General features: G+C 42.6%; 1 protein-coding gene across 3 annotated transcripts in view; it reads left to right on the forward strand.

The window, feature by feature from the left end:
• ANAPC1 (anaphase promoting complex subunit 1) overlaps nt 1-22,212 on the forward strand; it is a 75,568-nt gene that overhangs the window by 36,663 nt on the left and 16,693 nt on the right. For all 3 annotated transcript variants that reach the window (XM_045010639.1, XM_045010641.1, XM_045010640.1), the window contains 13 exons: nt 542-620; nt 732-768; nt 859-929; nt 1,068-1,246; nt 5,234-5,460; nt 8,095-8,213; nt 11,039-11,310; nt 14,314-14,548; nt 18,046-18,137; nt 19,215-19,349; nt 19,530-19,612; nt 20,143-20,221; nt 20,883-20,957. In XM_045010639.1, the coding sequence (XP_044866574.1) occupies nt 542-620; nt 732-768; nt 859-929; nt 1,068-1,246; nt 5,234-5,460; nt 8,095-8,213; nt 11,039-11,310; nt 14,314-14,548; nt 18,046-18,137; nt 19,215-19,349; nt 19,530-19,612; nt 20,143-20,221; nt 20,883-20,957 (1,683 nt within the window). The remainder of the gene's footprint in view (nt 1-541; nt 621-731; nt 769-858; nt 930-1,067; nt 1,247-5,233; nt 5,461-8,094; nt 8,214-11,038; nt 11,311-14,313; nt 14,549-18,045; nt 18,138-19,214; nt 19,350-19,529; nt 19,613-20,142; nt 20,222-20,882; nt 20,958-22,212) is intronic.

The raw sequence follows: 22,212 nt of genomic DNA on the forward strand, positions 1-22,212 counted from the left end.
ATGAAATTTTTCCTCCTGTGAGTGAGCTAGACTGGCAGTGTCTGAAAGAGGAAGTGGCTGCTAGGTTAGGGAAGTTCCACTGGCTAACCGTGGTGAAACTCAGTGAGGTTCGTGCGAACCGAGAAATAGCTTTGTTCCTTTAGAGCATTTACAAAGTGGCCTGCGACTGACATGCTGTCAGGGGTGTATGTTTGTATGAGAGAGAAGTTTGGTGTTTGTGGAAAATGTGATTTAGCTAGAGGAACCCAATGAAATGTGGGAAACGCAAAATAAGTATTTCTTTTGAAAAAATTGTATGGAAAATTTAGTTTGTCTTTTTAAGAAATATTATGCCAAATTTGGAGACTAAAACCAGTCTTTAAAATGTAAAACAAAAGTTTGGTCCTCTAAGTGCAAATTTCAATATACTCTCAACTGATGTCTTCATAATGAGCTGAGAATCTGTTTAAGTTATCATTAACAATATATTTCTTTCTGCTGGCTTAAATGGATAGCTGTTAGCAATTTATATAGTAACGTAACATTTCTTCCTCATATGCAGAGTGTTGCACTGTACATACTTGGTGATGAGAGTGCCGTTTCAAATGAAGCATCACATTATTTGTTTAGGATAACTTCAGGTAAGTGAACTGTAATAGGCATTCTGGTGGTATGAGAATATTCTTGTAGACACTAGTTCACATTGTTCCTGAATTCACCTGGTGAAAAGATATCTTATTTTTCCATTTTAGGGCAACGAAAACAGCAAACAGAACAAGATGATAATCGGTACATTTACTGTTGATACGTTATGAATTTGCACTCTGATACTGCTATGTTTCTGATTCACTTGGGGTCTGCTTTCCCATTGTTTTGTAGATATAGTTTCAGACACGGCACATCTGTTTCCAACCTAGCTGAAAAGCTGGTTATCTGGATGACTAGTGTAGGTAAGGAAAGCTTTTACTATTTTGCACATTTACGATAACCTTACGTAATGGTCTTACGTTTGCGCAGTCACTTTGGCTGGGCTTAGAAATATTCATGTTTTTAAAACCCTGGTAAGGTTTTTTCTCTCTAATTTTAAGGTTTCACCTTAAGAGATTTGGAGTCTCTCCCCTTTGGGGTTGCGCTTCCTATCAGAGATGCTGTATATCACTGCCGAGAGCAGCCTGCCTCTGATTGGCCGGAAGCTGTCTGTCTCTTGATTGGGCGTCAAGATCTTTCCAAACAGGCATGTGAAGGGAACCTGGCAAAGGGTAAATCTGTGAGTATCAACATAAAAGGGGGGTTTCAGAAAGGCAGATGTCAGTATCCTATTGAGTGCTCGGCTGGGAGTGCTTAAATGCTTCAAAAGTTGGACTAGTATCTCTTGACTTCATAGCTGGCCAAAACAGCTCATTATGTGTAGGAGATATGGTATGTAGGACTCCAGACCGGTGAGCCAGAGCAGCATATGGTTTACAAACATTCAAGGTTTTTAACAGAAAAAACACTGTCTGGTGCCAGAAGAGTAAATGTGTTTAAATATGCAGACTAAATTGAATTGTTAGAGTGTAAAACAGATGGGTTTTAATCTTTTAAGTACAAATTTCAACATGATGTCCTCTATAACTATCTGCATTCCAAAAAAGATACGACTTTCAGAGATGAGTGAGAAGTTTGAGTTCTGCCCTCAGCATGTGGCAGCAAACAGTTACACCAGAGCAAAGGAAAGCAGGTATTTCCTAGTATGACACTCGTTTGGCTTGACGTGAGTGTGTCCTTCCTGTCCATTGTGGGAAATGTGACGACTTTCAAAAGCACACTGTTTTGTTTTTCTTTCTACATATTTTTCTTCTTTCCCCCTTAAGGATGTTTCTATTCTGTGAGTCCCAGAGGATTTTTGTGTAATTCCTTTTTTTAAAAAAACCCACACTCATCTGATAGCTGGAATCACCAGCGCCTCGCATGTTGACAGTCCCTTTGTGCATTCTTCAAGGCCTTTGTACCAAGCCAAAACACTACTTGATAGGTTGAGAGTTTGTGGCCTCCATGAAACTGCTTAATGGCAGTATGCACTGTTCCAAGAGGCCAGGAAGAAAGAGCGCCTGCTCTCTGCACATCCTGGCAAAGATCCTTCCTCACTAAGTATTTAGTGCTGTCTTGGGTTTTTAGAATGTTATTAAGCAGCGTTGGGTTTTACCCAGGTGTCTCATAACAGCATATCAAAAAAAAATCTATATTACAATATTTTCTTCTGAATGAAAATAAGCAAAGTAACAAACCTAAATCACCTTAGCCACCATTCATTAAAGATTCATTTGAGCTCTTACCAGTGACCTTTTCACCCCAAGTGAGATTTTGTAACTGTGCCCCAAGTGCTATGAAAACGGACTTATCTGAGGCATTGTTACAAATGTTACCTTAAAAGGATAAAGTATTCTACAAAAGCCAAATTGTTTCCCCTCTTTCAGAGGGGCAGGGTGGAGTTTCCTGTTTCTAAGCAGGCACTGGCTAGATGGGTGGTGCTGGGAGGTATTAACATTTTTTGATCAAAATAAATTGTTTTTCATTCATCAACTGCATTTTTACTCATATTGTCATATGCTGGGAATTGAGAGAGATCCTGCGATGGATAAAGTTCCTTTCTGATATTTAATGTATCATACAAAATTTTAGTCAACTTGGGTAGGAAGAAGCACCGCATTAGAGGCTCTCTTGTTTTGTTTGCCCCTAGATTATATCATACTGCATTAGTTATCTTTTCAGTTACCTCTTTATTTATTAAACCAGACTCTATACAGCAGAAGCTAGAGGAGAAAGGGAAGTATGTTTTCCAAATCATTTCTTCAGGCTGTGTCAGAATTTCTAGTCTGCAAAGAGCCTCTGCAGAACGTTTTTTTACAATTTAAGTTAATTTAGAGCTCATGAAAGTGAGAGGTTGGTTTGAACCACGCATGGTGTAGGCAAGTGCTGGGCAAGCTGAACTACAGTGCTCTGTCAGCACATTCCCATCCTGTGCTACATGGGCCAAGCAATTCCTGTGCTTGGGTTTTGTTTTGGAATTGAGCCTGCCCATTCTGCTAAACTGTGGTGTGCTTTGGTGATGTGATCACCTAGAGACTAACAGGAGACAGCTAGACTCAAACAAGAATTTGATAAAGTTTTCAAGAAAACGATTGACCTTGAATGTCTGGAATGTCCGTATTTCTGAGGCATATGGTGGTACTGGTGGGTGAGCTCTGAAGGCACTTTGATACCACGGTGAGGAGAAACCTAGATGAGGAGCTTGGAAAAACCTAACCAGCTACCTAGATGCTAATGAATAATGAACAATGGAATTAAATACCATGGGAGTGAACATTTAAAATATGGGTACCTAAAGTTCGGCTCCTGAATAAATGGCCTGATTTTCAGAAGTGCTGTGCTCCTGCTCCCGATGAAGGCCCTGCTTCAGGAAAACATCCCTTTACAGGGTAGATCTTAAGCATGTTCTTGAATAGGAATACACTTAAGCATAGTACACCGCTACCTCTATTTATTTATTTATTTTTGTTTTATTTACCCCGATATAACGCGGGTTCGCATACAATGCGGTAAAGCTCTGACACGCTGCTCTGAGCAGCGTGTTAAGGGTGCCAGGCTGGGGCTCAGGGGTTCGATAAGGGGCAGAGGATCTCGGGCACAGTCAGGGGCTCCCCCCACCTCAGGAGGAGGTAGGAGCTGTGGGGGGCACTTTTGGGGGGCCCGCAGTCCCAGAGTGGCCCGGGGGATTAGCGGGGGCCAGGAGCTGCCTGCCCCACTTCCCTCACCCTGGTCCCAGCTGTGTCGCTCGGGGGAGGGTGCTTGGGGGAGGGGATCCTCCCTGCACTCACTGGCAGTGGCAAAAGTGGAGCAGCCCGGCCCCAGCCCACTCTGCCAGCTCCTAGCCGCAGTGCTGTCCTTCCCGCCGCAGGTGAGTTCAGGACCCCCAGTGACACATTTGTGGCTGGGGCAAGGAAAGCGGAGCAGGCTGGGGCTGCGTCGCTCCACTTTCTGCTGCCGGTGAGTGCGGAGGGCATCCTTTCCCCAACCTCCCTGCACTCACCGGCGGCGGGAACTGGAGCATCCCGGCCCCAGCCAACTCTACTCCGCCAGCTTCCAGCCGTGGCGCTCCACTTCCCGCCACAGGTGAGTGTGGGGGGCGTCCTTTCCCCAGCCTCCCCGCGCTCACCGGCGGCAGGAAGCGGAGTGCCGCAGCTGGAAGGTGGCAGAGTGGAGCAGGCTGGGGCCGCATTGCTCCGCTTTCCGCCGCTGCCGGTGAGTGCCTGTCGGGGGGTGTGCATAGGGGTCGGAGCAGTCAGGGGACAGGGAGCAGGGGGGCTGGATAGAGGGTGGGGTCCTTGGGGGCGGTTAAGGACGGTGGTCTCTGGAGGGAACAAGGAACAGGGGGGCCAAAACAAGTTTGATATAACGCGGTCTCACCTATAACACGGTGAGATTTTTTTTTTGGTCTCCTGAGGACCGCGTTATATCGGGGTAGTGGTGTATAGGTATACTTGGTCCTGCCTCAGCATGGGGTGGGGTGGACTAGATGACCTCTTGAGGTCCCTCCCAGCCCTACAATTCTGTGATTCCATGGGCCCAAAGTCAGTGTGTGCACAGCACTTCTGAAAGACTTTCCCCTTGTTGAGGAACCTAACTATAGATTTGGGCACCTAACTTTGTTTTGTTTGTTTTGTTTGTTAAATTGGTCCAGGTCTCTGTTTTCTATTTCTGAACTTGGGGAATAAACAACTTGCAGGACAATTACATGTGCTTCGTTAATAGCTCTGTGTGTGGAAATTGGTTGGGGATGGATTGAGGGAAAGATCTAAAGGATCTACCACATCTGCAGTAAGAACTCATTTGGGAAGACAGATCGCAGTGCTTCAGCAGTCAGCTACTCTCACTTTTCTCCCCGCCATACTCCCTTACTTGTCAGTTTGCTCTAGGAATTAGTCATTAAACTTCCTTTGCTTTAGCTTGGAAGCCAAAGAAACCATTTTCTCTTATCTTTGAGATTTGTTTATCCTGCCGGTGTGGATGACTGTAGTTGATTCCCAGTTGAGAAGTCCCAGGTATCTTTGTGAACTCTATTCTCAGAGCACCCTCGCTGCGAGTGACAGCAACACCTCAAACATTCATGTTACAGTGCTAGTGTCTTCTTGGCTTAATAAAGCTAGATGTTCGAAATCTGCTTTTTTAGAAATTATTCCCTCCCTCTTTCTGTGTTTCCCCCCCTCTCAATTAGTCTGTTGCCCAGGTGCTATCATCTGATGTGCCTTCAGGAGCTGAGGCAGAAGAAGACGACGATGGTATGAATGATATGAACCAGGAAGTGATGTCACTAATATGGAGTGAGGATTTGAGAGTGCAGGAAGTGCGCAGACTCCTTCAAAGTGCCCATCCTGTGCGTGTCAGTGTAGTACAGATGCCGGAAGTCAGTGACCATGAATACATAGAAGAAAAAGAAAACCGGTAAATGCTCCATGTTTCTAGCAGCTGTTCATTAACATCTCATTTAGGTGGGAATTTTTGTAAACCTCTACATTTGAAATGCCTCCAGGGAGTGTTTCTGTAATAAAATGTATCTTGTAAAATATAAATGGGAATTTTCATGTTGGGCTTCTGAACTCTATGGTGCATTTGAAAAAAAAAATCATTGTAGATTGGAAGAAATATTCCTTGAAATTACATTTTCCTCCATTTTACTTCTCTGAATAGACATGGTATCCTACAAGGGCATTTTGGGACAGATTCTAGAATGCTGCGGCTTCTGTTGTGAGAATGAAGCACTTCTACGGAGCAAGAAGGGCTGGACGGGAGAGAGTGCGTGCCCTATTAGCATGGTGACTCTGTGATCGGGTAGTACAGTAGTACACACCATGCAAATGCTTTTAGTGGCTGAGATTTAAATGAGTGTAATCACATACAACAGTATATCTTACTGTCTGTAATAACTAACCAGCAGCAAATCCAGTACAACGGCAGAGGTCCCTTTGTGTGAATAGTTCACACAAGAAGTTTTGGATTTCAGAATCAAGGACTCTGAGCTTTAATGTGCATAAGCACTGCAGAAAGTCCATCTGGCATGCTCCAGAGACTCAAGCACAGAGTGTAGGAAAGGTTGTGGGAGTACATCACGTTGAAATTGGAGAGTTCCATTCTCAAAGCAGTTTATAGCATCCTGTCCGTGTCAGGAAGTAAATGTTGAAAGTGCCCATGCTGGAAAGACCTGTTAAGAAACATGGTCAATCAGGCTCAGAGGTTAAATAGAGACTATTTGTCAGGTAGCCTTGAGCTTCTCCGACATGGCATGTACGGACCTGACACACTGCAAGGCACCCTTTATAAGTATGTGGATGGTATGGCAGTGTCTTAGGAGCTCAGGACTGTCTGAAGCATGAACTGGCAAGAGAGACCACACCAAATTCTCTTCTCTGAGTGCTTTCTGCAGAGAGGGCAGGCATCTGATCTTTGGCCTGTGGATCTTCCTGCTCTGTTCCCATGGAGGGGAAGCTTGTGCCCCTTATGGATCAGGCAGGCGATTCACCTCTCAAAGCCCGCAGAGGATGATAGATTTGGCATGGATCTAGGGCTCTACATAGGCACCATACTTCTTGCACACAGTCAGTCTGCTTGCCCACTATTTGCCTTGCTGCCATTGGCTGACTTTTTCCCCTCCCTCAAACCCAGGCCAATATGAGCCTTAAAGTGCCTCAGAGTGGGAGCACCACATGGTAATGGTGCTTGAAGCAGCAGTAACATCCGCAGATAGGAGCAGGTTTACAGGGGGAGCAGCTGCTCCTCGGCTCCATCCCTCCGAAGCCATCCCCTATGAAACTGGAGAGCTGCCTTTCCAGAGAATCATCTGGGGGACCCTGGGGAATGGGGAGCAGAAGCAGAACTTCCTACCTGCTGCATCCCTCCCGTCAGGATCCACTTGCTCTCAGAAGTAATGTGGGGTGGGGGGAATATTGTCCTGTAGGGTATAGCGTATGGACCTAGATTTGGTTCAGATGTGTACTGTGGATTTAATTGGATCTTAGGCTGCTGCTGGTTCACCAATTAATCCTCTTCTGCATATCGTGAACTCCAAAAAGCCATGGAGCTCTGATTTGCTGAGTCAGCTAGTGTCTGAAATGTGGCAAATTGAATCTTTCCTCTGACCCATGCTGTGGGATTGCTACATGGTTGTCAAACCTTCCAACAGGTTTTTCACCTCAGTTTTCATAGTTGTCTGTCTACTGATCTTATTTTTGGAGAGTAATTTATTTGCTGCTCAGAGGACATTTATCTTCAGAACATCAACAACTGCTAAAATTCAGCAAAAATAGGAAGTTAAAGGAACATAGTGAAATATTGTCTGACTTAAAAAGCTGAGTGATCTAATGAGCCTCGAGCGTTGTCTTCTGAGTAAATCAGAACTTTGCTTCTGTAGAAGAGAAATATGGTCAGCAGTCTTTGAATGTTATGATTCATGTTGCATAAGAGCTGGAACGTGGTGCTATTGCTAGTCATAGCAGGATGGTACGTGACAATCTTTCGTTTGCCTCCTTCTATAGTGTTACTTTATCTGCGTTTTCTGCAATGGCTGATGATTTGTAGATAGCATAGAATTTTCCTTATAAAGCTGTGTGCTCGTTAATGTACGTTAGGTACGTCCCAACGTGATTTCAACTGAAGTATTTATTAGATGGGAAGTTCTTTGGGAACAAGGACAGTCTCTGTTCTCTTTCTGTGCAGTGCCTGGGCCATGGTGGGGACTGCTAGGCACTATGGTAATACTTAAATAATAAGTAATTATTAATTATTAAATAAGAAAAAGAATAATTAAAGCTAATTCTTTAAGGACTCTCTGGGGACATCCCAACCCTTGAACAGCCACTTAGCAAGGCAATATCCTTTTGTAGGTTTCTTAAGTTTGCCACCTTCTTCTGGTGAGGTTTGCGTTTATAATATTGGCTTGGCAAAAGAGCTCTTTACTCTCATTCTGAGAGGGGATTGTCCCATCATACCATTTCTGACTGGGATCTGCCTATATCCTATGTTGGGAACATGGTTGTGGTAAGCATTTATTTTTTTGTTTTCTGTCTTTGATTTCCATTACAGGTTATTACAGTTGTGTCAACGGACTATGGCGCTCCCCTTAGGCCGAGGAATGTTTACTCTCTTCTCATATCATCCAGTGCCAACAGAACCGTTGCCTATTCCTAAACTGAATCTAACTGGTATGTTGTTAAGCATTTTCCCCATGGTTTGATTTCCTTGAGTTAAAAATGATAAAAGCCAAAATAACCTAGACTTGCTAGCTACATAATGCCTTCAGCCTGCGGGACACGTGCTTCGGTAGTGCCCTTGCAGTCAGTGGGACTCTGCACACTGTGTGCAGTGAAGTATGGGCTTAAGTCTCTGCACAGTTGGGACTTGATGTCTTTAAAAGCTACTGGTACTTAACCGAAATTGGAGCTCGCAGGGAAAATCGTTTTTAGTCCTTTACTCTCACTTCGGTGTTCCCAATTGTCTTCATTATGTGCAGTGTCCACTTTAAGCAGGGCTGGTGTGTGTACTAAACCAGGGTTAATGTACAGGATGAACGTGTAGAACACAAATTCAAATTTATGATGAGTAGTGGTTGCTATGACTGCTCCAGGAAGCATTTTATGTGCCTTGTACGGTATGTTTCTAATAGACTTCGGCAATTACTGAACAATATTCTGTGCTGTGGGGGGAATTCCTGAGCCTACTATACTTCCTCTGTACGCTCTTGAGTTCTCCTCACCAGACTTTTAACACACTGGTGTTTCCAGACAGGCCAGGCAGTTTCAGTTAGTGGTGTTCTTGATTAAGTGGCAGACACGAAACTATCATTAGAAAAACAAAATAAAGTTACAATTAAAAATATAGATTATGAGCAAAATAGTTACTTGTAAAGATTCTTGAAATGGATCATAAGTAACAATTCTACATACAGTAGTTCTCACCAGTTACAAATAGATTGAAATGCTAGATAAGATGGTAATTTACCAACTACAAAGTAAAAGGTGTCACCGTGCACTGGATATATATTTCACTTTGCATTGTAACATTTATTCAAACCAGAAGCACAAACCAGCCCTTGCGGGGTTAATTTTGTTTGGCTTTGTCTTTTTCATCTTTGCCAGATGATGCAGTGTCTCAGCTTTCCCAGGGTCCAATATGAAGTCGGTAGAACTGCTCATGGTAGTAATCCCTATGCTTAGCAATGTTGGCAGGATTGGACCTTAAAGCAGATTGTGTTTTGTTAACTGCAGCTATGCATTATTGTTAATAAAGCAAAAGATATATAGTGTTCCAAAATCCCCAGCTGATCAATAAAATAAGGGAACTGCCGCCAGATGGAGAATTATTCTACCTTCTAATCCAAGAATCCTAAAACCAATTCATTGAGTTTGGAGACCTCTGAATATGGTTTGTGCTTTAATGTTTGGAGGGTGAGATCCTGGCCCCTGTGAAGTCAATGGGAGTTTTGCCACTGGCAGCAGAAGGGTCAAAATTTCATCCTGATGCTACATATCATTAATTTAAATATCCTACAACAGTGACCAAATACAGTCTCTTCCCACTAAGGTCGTTTATCCTGCAAATGACTGCAGGTGGGTGCAGGGGTCTGCCCATGCAGTCACCGATTGGAAAGGAGCCTAACTGTGGTAAAACTTTCAGAAGTGTCTCAGTAACTTGGGAGCTGAAGTCCTATTGATTCTCTCCCTACCCCTCTCCCCGCCCCCATGGTATTTAGGTTCCTACATCACCTAGGCACTCTTTAACCTTTGACCTATTGGGGAAACAAAACTCTAAACTTTTGGTTTAATATCTAATTGAATTTGAGGAATTTTTGCACCTTCTAATCAGCATTATGGAAAAAAGACAGGGAAGAGCGAACGTTAAGTATCTATCTGCAAATAATCAGATATTTTTAACTCTGCATTATCATTAATGATGCAGGCATTGTACCTGCAGAATTTTGTGACTGATCTTTTTAAAAAATTGTTCTAACTGAGGTTTAGTTCTTCTAGCTCTTTATACATTAGATCCAGCCACTGACAATATTCACTCATTCCCACTGAATGTTCAGATTTCTTTTCCAGATTGAAATATTGGGCTTATAACAACTTTTAGTTGTGTTGTGATCACATTTTTTGCAAGTCTCAGAGGTAACAGCTGTCTTTAGTTTTCTTGCCTCTATATCATGAAGGACCTTTTAATTTAATTGAAATAAAATAACAGTGAGATCTGTGTGTACATGCACACTTACCAAAAGGATACTATGCTTTTTTGGAAGTTTGGTACAGTAAATACTTTTACAGAAGCAGATTTTATTGTTTTGAGTAGGAAAGGTAGTGTTCCCAGGCTGACTAGTTTCTTCTAGATGAAGCCTAGGTTTTTTAGTTGATCACTTATTCTCTGGCTACAATTATGTTTTTATGATTCCTAAATGACTGACAGTTGTGATATTTTCTGTCAAGGATGAAACTGTCACAATACTTAGCTTTTATAGCACTTTTCATCCTTAGATCTCAAAGTGCTTTGCAAAGGAAGGTAAATATCATTAATCCCCCTATTACTGATGGGGAACGGAAGCATAGAGATGCCATTATGCATTGACAGGCATATTGCGAGAACTAGGAGAGAACAAGAAGTGAAATGACTTGCCCAGTGTCACAGAGCAGGGCAGTGTCAAAGCCAGGATTAGATCTTAGGCACTCTGACTCCCAGTTCATTGCTCTGTCTGCTCTACCATGCTGCTGTCACCTAACAAATCTGTTGACATGCAATAGCCTTGTCTTCACAATGAGCATTTTTTACTGTGTTGCTATCACAGTTTTTCAGGTACAGTAACTCTTAAATGTGAGGTGCTCAATTTGAGAGCAATTTCTGATATAAATTAATTGGTGACACATCGCTTAGCATCAATTTTTTTTCTCTGGCAGCGGATGAAGACTGCTAAACAAAGCCATTTTAAATGTGAGCTAACTTTCGTCATTGTACATTTTTTTAATGATTCTCTTCTGGGCAGGCCGTGCTCCGCCTAGAAACACTACTGTGGACCTTAATAGTGGGAACATTGATGTCCCTCCAAATATGGCATGCTGGGCCAGTTTTCACAATGGAGTGGCTGCTGGACTGAAGATAGCACCTGCTTCCCAGATAGACTCAGCTTGGATTGTCTATAACAAACCCAAAAATGCAGAACTAGCCAATGAATATGCAGGCTTCCTCATGGCACTGGGTCTGAACGGACACCTCACAAAGCTTGCCACACTCAACATACATGACTACTTGACCAAGGTGAGACCTGCATTCAAAAGCAAGAGGGGGAAGTGACTTTCTTGGTTTGTTTGTTTTCTTTTAAAATATTTGAGTTTCTTAGTGTGAGGGAATGGCCAGTGCTTTCGTCACTCATCCTGCTAATTGCTGGCACAGTTGTTGGGCTGTCTCAGACCTTCACCACTGTTCAGAACTGTTATCCCTTTATCTCCTGTGATAAATGCACATCATTTTAATAATGAATTATCTGGAGCACTGGGTTGTCTCCACAGGCTTCCTTTGTATGAGGAAACTCTTGTCAGCCATATACTTTAAGAGCTTGCTTTTCCCCAGCCTAGTTCCAACAGTTTTGTCCTGAAATACAAATGACAAAAGCTGCCTCTGTTCTCTGTATAGGAACAAATAGGTCCAATTTCAGTTCACTGTATGGGATATACATATTTCTTTGTGCACTTGGAACATCCTGGCTGTACTGTCTAGCCATGGAAAGGGGCCTAGCTTTTTCTCTTTGGCTTAGGTGACAGTGAGACAGCTGTAGGAACAGTGAAACAACAATGTTTGGTATCTACTTTAATCTTCTTTCAAGGTGGGCATAGTACAGAGAGAGCTGTTTAGTCATAATGATTGGCTTAATGACTAGTGGAAGCCTATGCTGCCTCATGGGGTACAGTTATGGGCAGCATTAAATGCTGTTGATTGATGGATTCTTCTGCATTGCCTAGACCAGGGGTCGGCAGCCTTTCAGAAGTGCTGTGCCGAGTCTTCATTTATTCACTCTTATTTAAGGTTTCGCGTGCCAGTCATACATTTTAACGTTTTTAGAAGGTCTCTTTCTATAAGTCTATAATATATAACTAAACTATTGTTGTATGTAAAGTAGATAAGGTTTTAAAAATGTTTAAGAAGTTTCATTTAAAATTAAATTAAAATGCAGAGCCCCCCCGGACCAGTGGCCAGGACCCGGGCAGTGTGAGTGCCACTGAAAATCAGCTCACATGCCGCCTTTGGCACGTGTGCCATAGGTTGCCTACCCCTGGCCTAGATGATCAGATGGGTACGACATGGGATTGTCTTGAACTGGTTCTGGCCATTCCTAAAGGAGTAGATCCCGTTGCTGATCTTTGCTTTTGCATTGTTAGGTACAGAATAACGTTCCTCTTGGATTTAAGACCACAAAAATTAGGAAAAGCAGCGAGGAGTCTTTGTAGCACCTTAGAGACTAACAAATGTATGTGTTAGTCTCTAAGGTGCCACAAGGACTCCTTGTTGTTTTTGCTGATACAGACTAACATGGCTACCCCTCTGAAACCCATAAAATTAGTGCCTGTTAAGATTATTTTTATTATTTTTATTTCAGAAAGCCTTCAGAATGACACATTGTGGTTTTATGCTTCGCTTTTATGCAACTCACCAAGAGCATGTCTGATGGCTAAGTGCCCAATGTTTTCTTGAGTAACTATTAAAAGGTATCAAGTATCAGAGGGGTAGCCGTGTTAGTCTGGATCTGTAAAAGCAGCAAAGAATCCTGTGGCACCTTATAGACTAACAGATGTTTTGGAGCATGAGCTTTCGTGGGTGAATACCCACTTTGTCGGATCCAAGAAATGCATTAAAAGGTAGAGAATCAAATGTACTCCTTAAATCCAGCCTTAGATTAAAAAACTAATAAAAATGTGATTAGACTAACCTAGATCAAAATAATAATGATGATAATAAATGGAAGGGTTGGTTCTTTGTCAGAAACCTTTAGAGCAGTGGTTTTCATTTGTGAACACTTTAATAATTTTGAGTGGAGGTACGGACCCCTTTGGAAATCTTAGACATAGCCTGCAGACCCCAGGTCGAAAACCACTGCTTTAGAGTAATATGTTTTCCAGCGTAGGGCTGCTCTGATTTGTATTATAAATATCCAGTCAGCTAACCTGGGAACCTAGGATTTTTATTTTAAAAACAATGCCGTGATAGAAGTTGGAGCCAAAAATCTCACTCTAACAATGTTTAATATTTGATTTACGAAAGAATGTTACTTTGACATATTGAAGGAGATTTCAATCTGTAATGTGATTGTAAACTCAGAAAAGAAGTTTACTCATTTAGCTGTCAGTGAGAGGCAACCCAGAAGAGTGAGTACAGTGAAACCCCGCTATAGCGTGATAATTGGGGTCCAAAAAATTCAATCGCGATAAATGCGGGGTCACGTTATAGCGGGGTTACAAAAATTTACTGTTTCAAGCAGGTCATTTTCTCTTGGGCAGAAAACGACTTGCATTTGTGAACTGCCCATAACGGTAACTGGGTGTAGCAATAATTAGTGACAGCACAAGCTAATCAACCTATTAAATGAGCCAGAACCAGCCTGATAATAGCTGGGTTTGGACTTTGAAAACCAGAGTTTTGGGACCTGGCAGACTGGGGCTGGAGTGGCTCTCGAGAGATCTGTGCATAGTCGCTCAGCCGACTCCCCTCCACCCAGAGAGCTGATTGCAGCGTTTGACACTGAGGAGTTGCTGATACTCAGAGCAGAGTTCGTGCCACTGTTGCTGTAGCATCCCTCCCAGCAGTCAGCCTGCTCCAGCAGCGGGGGCTCTCAGCCATGCAGTGAGAGAGGAAAACACTTGGGGAGAGCAGGGGAGACATGCAAAGGGCAGAGGAAGAGCGAGGAGCAGCTGGGGAGGAGAACGGCTCTTCTCACCAAAAGGGGAAGCGGTGGCAGTGGGGAAGGCACATTTCTTTTTTTTTTTTTTTTTTCCCCTCCGGCCGCTTTTTTTCTTTTTTTGCTTGGGGCAGATGGAGCCACCTTATGATTGTGTTATATCCGAATTCGCATTATCGCGGGGTGCGTTATAGCGCGGTTTCACTGTATAACCACAGCTCATCAAAGCTACATAGAAATTATCTTCTCCTTGCACCTTCATATATTACTGCAAGTGTGTGACCTTAAGACTTTGATTTCAGCTGAGATAAATGCACTTATGTTTAAGGTTCTCAATGCTCTTTGATCACTGTCTTTGTTCCCCATTTCAGGGCCATGAGATGACAAGTATTGGGCTGCTGCTTGGTGTTTCTGCTGCCAAGCTAGGCACCATGGATATGGCTATTACTCGGCTCCTTAGCATCCACATACCTGCTCTCTTACCACCAACTTCAACGGAGCTGGATGTCCCTCATAACGTACAGGTGGCGGCTGTGATAGGAATAGGCCTGGTATATCAAGGAACAGCTCACAGGCACACGGCAGAGGTTCTGCTGGCTGAAATAGGTAAACCACTACAATTGGAGGTTGTGTGGGGCCTGTGTATGTTTACATGATATTTGCATGACTTGAAAAATTTACCTGTGACACCCAACTAGTTCACATGAAAAATACCTATGCACCCATGCTCCGCTCCCAAGCCATGGCCCTTGCAGTTTAAAGAAACAAAACAGCTGTAAGCTGTCTGTTCTGTACTGTATTCAATTGTAACATTGTCATTGTCTCTTTCAAAGTAACTTACTATTGGGGCGATTGAATAGCAGAAAAAATTATTTATTAAATATATTTGGTGAATTCCACCATTATTAATCTATTAGTAGTAGTAGATGGTGAAACACATTATAAAATGTCTCATTCAAGCTTAAAGATGATCTTTCAAGTACAAATCCATTTGGAGTTAAACACAGAAACGTGTGGTGCATGTCTCCTTGCTTGCCAGTTTGTGCAGTAATCATTTAATCTTATGTTTTGAAAAAAAAATTTAGTTCCCACAAGAGCTGTTTGTGCTGGCTCATTGGAGGCCCTCTGGTTAGTGATCATGTAGCAATTGCTTTTTCTGGTGTTTCTTATAGCCCCCAATGCATCATTTGAGGCCTTTTATGGCAGCAGACTTTGTGGGAAGCTCACTCTTTTTTTAATGGTAAATTATTAGATTTCTGTGTTGAATGTCACTTTCTTTCCGTTTCTGTGCATAAGTGGTTCTGCTTTTTGTTTTACAGGTAAGCTTTAAACAATGTTACATGTGTATATATAGTTTAAAAGAGACAACACAGGTTTATTTCAAATCTAGAAATGGGTACTTTTAAGAACAACACTTTCATCTTCAAACTATGACCTGGTCTACACTACGCGTTTAAACCGAATTTAGGAGCGTTAAACCGATTTAACCTTGCACCCGTCCACACAACGAAGCCCTTTATATCGATATAAAGGGCTCTTTAAACCGATTTCTGTACTCCTCCCCGATGAGGGGAGTAGCACTGAAATCGGTATTGCCATGTCGGATTAGGGTTAGTGTGGCTGCAAATCGAGGGTATTGGCCTCCGGGCGGTATCCCACAGTGCACCATTGTGACTGCTCTGGAAAGCAATCTGAACTCGCATGCACTGGCCAGGTAGACAGGAAAAGCCCTGCGAACTTTTGAATTTCATTTCCTGTTTGCCCAGCATGAAGCTCTGATCAGCACGGGTGGCGATGCAGTCCCAAATCCAAAAAAAGCTCCAGCATGGACCGTACGGGAGATACTGGATCTGATCGCTGTATGGGGAGACAAATCTATTCTATCTGAGCTCCGTTACAGAAGACGAAATGACAAAGCATTTGAAAAAATCTCCAGGCTATGATAGAGTCCACAGCAGGGACTCAGCACAGTGCTGCGTGACAAGCGTAACGGAAAGCCAAAGAATCAAATGGACGCTCAGGGAGGGAGGGAGGGGGAACTGAGGACTCCAGCTTTCCCACAGTCCCCGCAGTCTCCGAAAAGCATTTGCGTTCTTGGCTGGGCTCCAAGTGCCTGAAGGGTCAAAAACATTTTCCCGGGTGTTTCAGGATGTATGTTGTCAATTTACACCCTTCCCCCTCCCCCCCGAAAGAAAAGGGAAAAAAATCGTTTCTCGCCTTTTTTCAATGTCACCCTATGTCTACTGCATGCTGCTGGTAGACGGGGTGCTGCAGCGCTGAACACCAGCATCTCCTTCCTGGTGGCAGATGGTGCAATATGACTGATATCCGTCTTCATCGTCAGCCCGTGAGTGCTCCTGGCTGGCCTCGGTGAGGTCGGCCGGGGGCGCCTGGGTAAAAATGGGAATGACTCCCGGTCATTCCCGGCAGATGGTACAGAACGGCTGGTAACCGTCCTCATCGTAGCAACTGGAGGCTGAGCTCCATCAGCCCCCCCCCCCCTTTCATGTCTAAAGAAAAGATTCTGTACTGCCTGGACTATCATAGCAGCGGGAGGCTGCGCTCCTCTCCCCCCCCTCCCCCCTTTTAATGTCCTGCCTGGACTATCATAGCAGCTGGAGGCTTCCTCCCGCTCATTTTATCTCACTAAAAAGTCAGTGTTTCTTATTCCTGCATTCTTTATTACTTCATCACACAAATGGGGGGACACTGCCACGGTCGCCCAGGAAGGTTGGGGGAGGAGGGAAGCAACGGGTGGGGTTGTTGCAGGGGCACCCCCTAGAATGGCATGCAGCTCATCATTTCTGCAGGATCCCTGGGGCTCTGACACAGAGTGGCTGTGCTCTCTGGTTCTCTAGTACACTTGCCCCATATTCTAGGCAGGACTGACTCTATTTTTAGACAAAACATAAAGAAAGGAATGACCTGGGGAGTCAGTCCCATTTTTGTCCATGCGCCCCCAGCCGACCTCAGCGAGGCCAGCCAGGAGCACCCATGACAGCAGCAGACGGTACAAAATGACTGATAACCGTCATCTCATCGCCAATTTAAAATGGCAGACGGTGCAATAGGGATGGTAACCGTCTCTGCTACCTTGCAAAGGCAAATGAATGCTGCTGTGTAGCACTGCAGTACTGCGTCTGTCAGCAGCATCCAGTACACATACGGTGACAGTGACAAGGCAAAACGGGCTCCATGGTTGCCATGCTATGGCATCTGCCAGGGCAATCCAGGGAAAAAGGGCGCGAAATGATTGTCTGCCGTTGATTTCATGGAGGAAGGATTGAGTGATGACATTTACCCAGAATCACCCGCGACACTGTTTTTGCATTGGGATCTCAACCCAGAATTCCAATGGGCAGGGGAGACTGCGGGAACTATGGGATAGCTACGGGATAGCTACCCACAGTGCAACGCTCCGGAAATCGACACTAGCCTCAGTACATGGACGCACACCGCCGAATTAATGTGCTTAGTGTGGCCGCGTGCACTCGACTGTATACAATCTGTTTTACAAAACCAGTTTATGTAAAATCGGAATAATCCTGTAGTGTAGACATACTCTCTATCTCTGGCTATTTAATACCCTCAGTATCCATCAGTTGATTCAAACACATTTTCTGTTGTGAAGGGGTGTTATTTTATGCAGAATGTGCTACTACGATATATATAAAATATTGGCTTATTAGAGTTGTGAGCCACCTTGGGGTGTGAGGTGTCTTAACACTTCACAAACCGGAGTAGAGAAATATGCACAATCTTTTCTGAGAGCACATCTTTGAAATGTGCTTCCCACGTGTGGTTAGGTCCAGACCTTGCCAATGTGTGCTTCTGTACTGTACTTTGCATATAAACTCAGATCTCCTCCATGTTATTTAACATATGTGCTGCATTTGGAGAGTCCTTTCAGCTGGCTGTAGACAATCCAAGAGGTTAAGAAGTTATTGCCTCTAATTCCATTGATAGAATTTTCCTGATATTCTTGAGTAAAATATACAGGTCTGAATTTTGCTATCGCTTTACTAGAAATGTTATATCCCAGAATGGTTAGTTTGGTTAGAATTGCAGAAGGTTAATTTGGTGCTGTTTCCTTTTTTACAAAGGACGTCCCCCAGGTCCTGAAATGGAATACTGCACTGACAGAGAATCCTATTCTCTAGCAGCTGGTCTAGCATTAGGCATGGTCTGCTTGGGGGTAAGTTCAGTCTTCCTCCTGTTGTAAAACTGCAGGTAGTAGAAATAAAATGGTAAAACTGATTTAATCGCCAAGCTATGAAGCAAAGGTAAAAGAAATAGAATAACGTTATCAGTGTAATTGATGAAAGAGTCTGACACCATTCAAATTCACTGGGTAATTGTTGGGCCAATACCTCACAAATATTTGATCAAATAAAAAAGAAAATGAAATGAGGCTTGGCTGTGCTCCCGCCCCCTTAGTGTTCACTTTATGCAGATATTTTAGGCAATGGGTTTATCGTCAGAATGTTGAGAGTCTTGCCCCCATGCTCAGGGTTTAGCTGATTGCCATATTTGAGGTCGGGAAGGAATTTTCCTCCAGGGCAGATTGGCAGAGGCCCTGGGTTTTTTTTGCCTTCCTCTGCAGTGTGGGGCACTAGTCACTTGGTGGAAGATTCTCTGCACTTTGAAGTTTTTAAACCATGATTTGAGGACTTCAATGGCTCAGACATAGGTTTGATACAGGAGTGGGTGGGTGAGATTCTGTGGCCTGTGTTGTGCAGGAGATCAGACTAGATGATCATAATGGTCCCTTCTGACCTTAAAGTCTATGATTCTAATTAATTGAAAATAAATATTAGAGAATATTCCTCAACAGCAAACATTGAACTTGTAAATGTGTTTGAATTGAAATCCTAATTCTATTGTACTCCTCTACGCAAGACCCACACGACCTTTGTGTCCAATAATAACTAACCACACAGTTCACATTTTGGATCTCTCAAACTACTGTGTCTGCAGCTAAGAATTGTTAGTAGAAATCTGAGACAATTTGCAAACAAACTAAATTTGTCTATATGCAGTGGTGATACAGATTGTCAGGGCCCACAATTAGATGAATAGTTAACATTGTCTGTTTATCTGTTTGTTAATATTTGAGGCAAGGACGAATCATTTTTTGTGTGAAGCTAGACTGCTGTATTCGTGAATTTTTTCACCCTTCTCTTCCAATTGCTTCAGAATTAATTCATTTTTTTTCATTAGTAGTCATGTATGAAGGGACTGATTCATCTTTCGTTTGTTCCTCTTTTCTCAGCATGGCAGTAACTTGATAGGCATGTCTGACCTCAATGTCCCTGAGCAGCTTTATCAGTACATGGTTGGAGGTCACAAGCGTTTCCAAGCAGGAATGCACCGAGAGAAACACAAGTCTCCGAGTTATCAGATAAAGGTAGTTGTTACATTAGAGAACTTCTGCTAATTTAAGCAGAAATAGCGGTAGCATGGGGGATCTCTTATACATTACCGTGGGTTTGCATTCAAATGCACAAAGTGAATTCTGAATTTTTATAACTAGTAAAACAGAACTTTGTCGTGAACAGGACTGAAAGTACATGTTATATCTTGACAGGAAGGAGATACCATAAATGTGGATGTTACTTGTCCAGGGGCAACTCTGGCATTAGCTATGATCTACTTAAAGACTAATAACAGGTATTGACTTTGGCATGGCTTTAATGTTTGTTATAACTTGTAATCAGCTTTTAAACTTCTGCATAATTTTAACTTTACCTTGGGTCTTCTTCATTTTATTTCAAATAAACCTACCATCTGTGATCATCTCATCCATGCCCTTATGTTCTTCAGGGCTAATTATTTTAGAAGAAGAATCCATTTCCCCATCTTCTCTGATACCAATTTTTTTTTATAACACTTTGCACTTCTGTGGCCTCTTCACTCAGCAATCTCAGAGCATATAAACACTAACACGTATCTCTCAGCACCCTTTTGCAAGTAGCATCCCCATTTTATGTTAACATGCTGGCCGTGTTGCCTTCGACTGGTTGGGGGAGTTGAAAGTAGATCTCTTGTGCCTTAACTACTAGACATGCTTCTCCTGTCAACTAATGATAGCATTAATGAAGTAGTTAATTATTGACTCAATATGTGGCTCAGTAAGTTCTGTACGTTGCTGAAGTATATTACGTAACACAAACTTAACTTACCTTATTGTGCTTAAATAGGTCCATTGCTGACTGGCTTCGAGCTCCGGACACAATGTATTTGCTGGACTTTGTAAAACCAGAATTTCTTTTGTTGAGGGTAGGATTATATTTTGTTTCATTTTGACATTTATTGTAATGGTATTGAAATGCACTTTGAAAATCTATATGCGACCCTGTACTGAGAAACATCTCGGTCTCGAATATCTTGGGTGATGATAATCTGTTATGGATAGGCCAGTCTTACACCCCGAAACAAATCTGACTACTTCCAGACAATCATTTTGTTTGCAACTTCCACATCATGTGACTTTTGTTTTTAGTAAGGGAATTTATTCAAGTGTTATATTTTCTGTATAGCTTTAAATAAAATGGAAACTGTTAAGCAAACTTCTGTACTTTTCCCAGATTAATTCAGTTGATTTTAAAAACCAGTATATGATTTGTAAGACATTGGCATCTACTTCATATTTGCAATGCAATTTCAGCTAAATTTACATGTGAAAGATATGCTAACTGGTATATTGAAATAGTATATACCACTGTCCCTGTGTATCCAAATGGAATTTGAATTTTCTCAGCCTGCTCAAGAAAAGAGCTTATCTGCTGATTAAAAGAAGAGGAGGTAAGAGGCCTCTATGCAACACTGTGATTTTTCTGTCCTGTCACCCCGATGTATTTAGTGGGTTAAAAAGACCATTGCTGATGCTATTTACTAATACTATGCTTATTTTTTCCTCTATCCCATTTTGACTTTTTAGACGCTTGCTCGATGCCTGATTTTGTGGGATGACATTTTGCCCAATTCAAAGTGGGTTGATAGTAACGTACCACAAGTAAGTCCCTATGCTAAATGTGTTTGCCACTCTAATTAACATCTCCCTGGAAAACAAAAGTTAGAGTTTTGATGTCTATTTGTTTCCCTCTTCACAAAATCTTATATGTCCAGTAAGCAGTAATGTTTTCTTGAGGTGTAAGAGTTCTTGTTTTTGGTACAGAAGAACCTCAGTTATGAACACCATAGTGTGTACATCTGAACATTGACTTAATACAGCTTTCAAACTTTACTATGCTGAAGAAAAATGCCGATTTCCTTTTATTTTTAAGTAGTTTATGTTTAATACTGCACTGTATATTTGCCTTTTTATGGTCTCTGCTGCTGCCTGATTGTGTACTTCCGGTTCCAAATGAGGTGTGTGGTTAATTGGTCAGTTCGTAACTCTGGTGTTTGTAAACTCTGAGGTTCTACTGTATACAGCTAAAACTGAAATATGTGTGTGTGTGTGTATATGCTAAACCCAGGGTTGTGAGTTCAATCCTTGAGGGGGGCCACTTAGGGATCTGGGGCAAAAATTGGTCCTGCTAGTGAGGGCAGGGGGCTGGACTCGATGACCTTTCAAGGTCCCTTCCGGTTCTAGGACATTGGTATATCTCCAATTATTACCTTTTTATGGATATAGATACACTTTTATACACATCTTAATGTGTAGAATATCATCAGATAAAACTTCATTAAAGTGAAGTTCATGTCGAGAGTGCATATTTATGACTTAAGGGTACTTCAAAAAACCTGGACACTTGACAGTATGAAAAACAAGAGCCAGACTTCCCCCTTACATGTCCAGCCTCCCTTCTTTGAACGTGTGGTATTTAAAAATATGAGAGGTGCAGGGGATTGGGGGAGAAGCTAGAAGCGGAGCAGGGCTAACAGCCATGTTCTTGGAACGATTTATACTGATGTTCACACTCAACATTGGCATCACCTTAAAGTTTTTTTTCTTTTGGAATTTCCATAGTTTTTAAAAATAGTCGGAATGTGGGAGTAGACAAAGCAGGAAGCTCGTGCTGACCACAGATGAACCCATGAATGCTTGGTTGGGGAGTATTTTGTGGTGGATCCTGACAAGCCTAATAAAGTTTTACAGAGGGACCCCAACAAGCCTTTTAAGGTCTCCAAGAGGCATGGAATGTTTCATGCTCCACTGCTCCCTGACACTCCTTTTCCACTGTCCTTACAGTCTACTGGCAACCTTCATCCCTTCTCTTCTGCCCCATTCTGCTGTGCTCCCATACCTCTTTCCACAGCTTCTT

This window comes from Mauremys mutica, chromosome 3 (assembly GCF_020497125.1).
Source record: "Mauremys mutica isolate MM-2020 ecotype Southern chromosome 3, ASM2049712v1, whole genome shotgun sequence".
Lineage (NCBI taxonomy): Eukaryota > Metazoa > Chordata > Testudines > Geoemydidae > Mauremys > Mauremys mutica.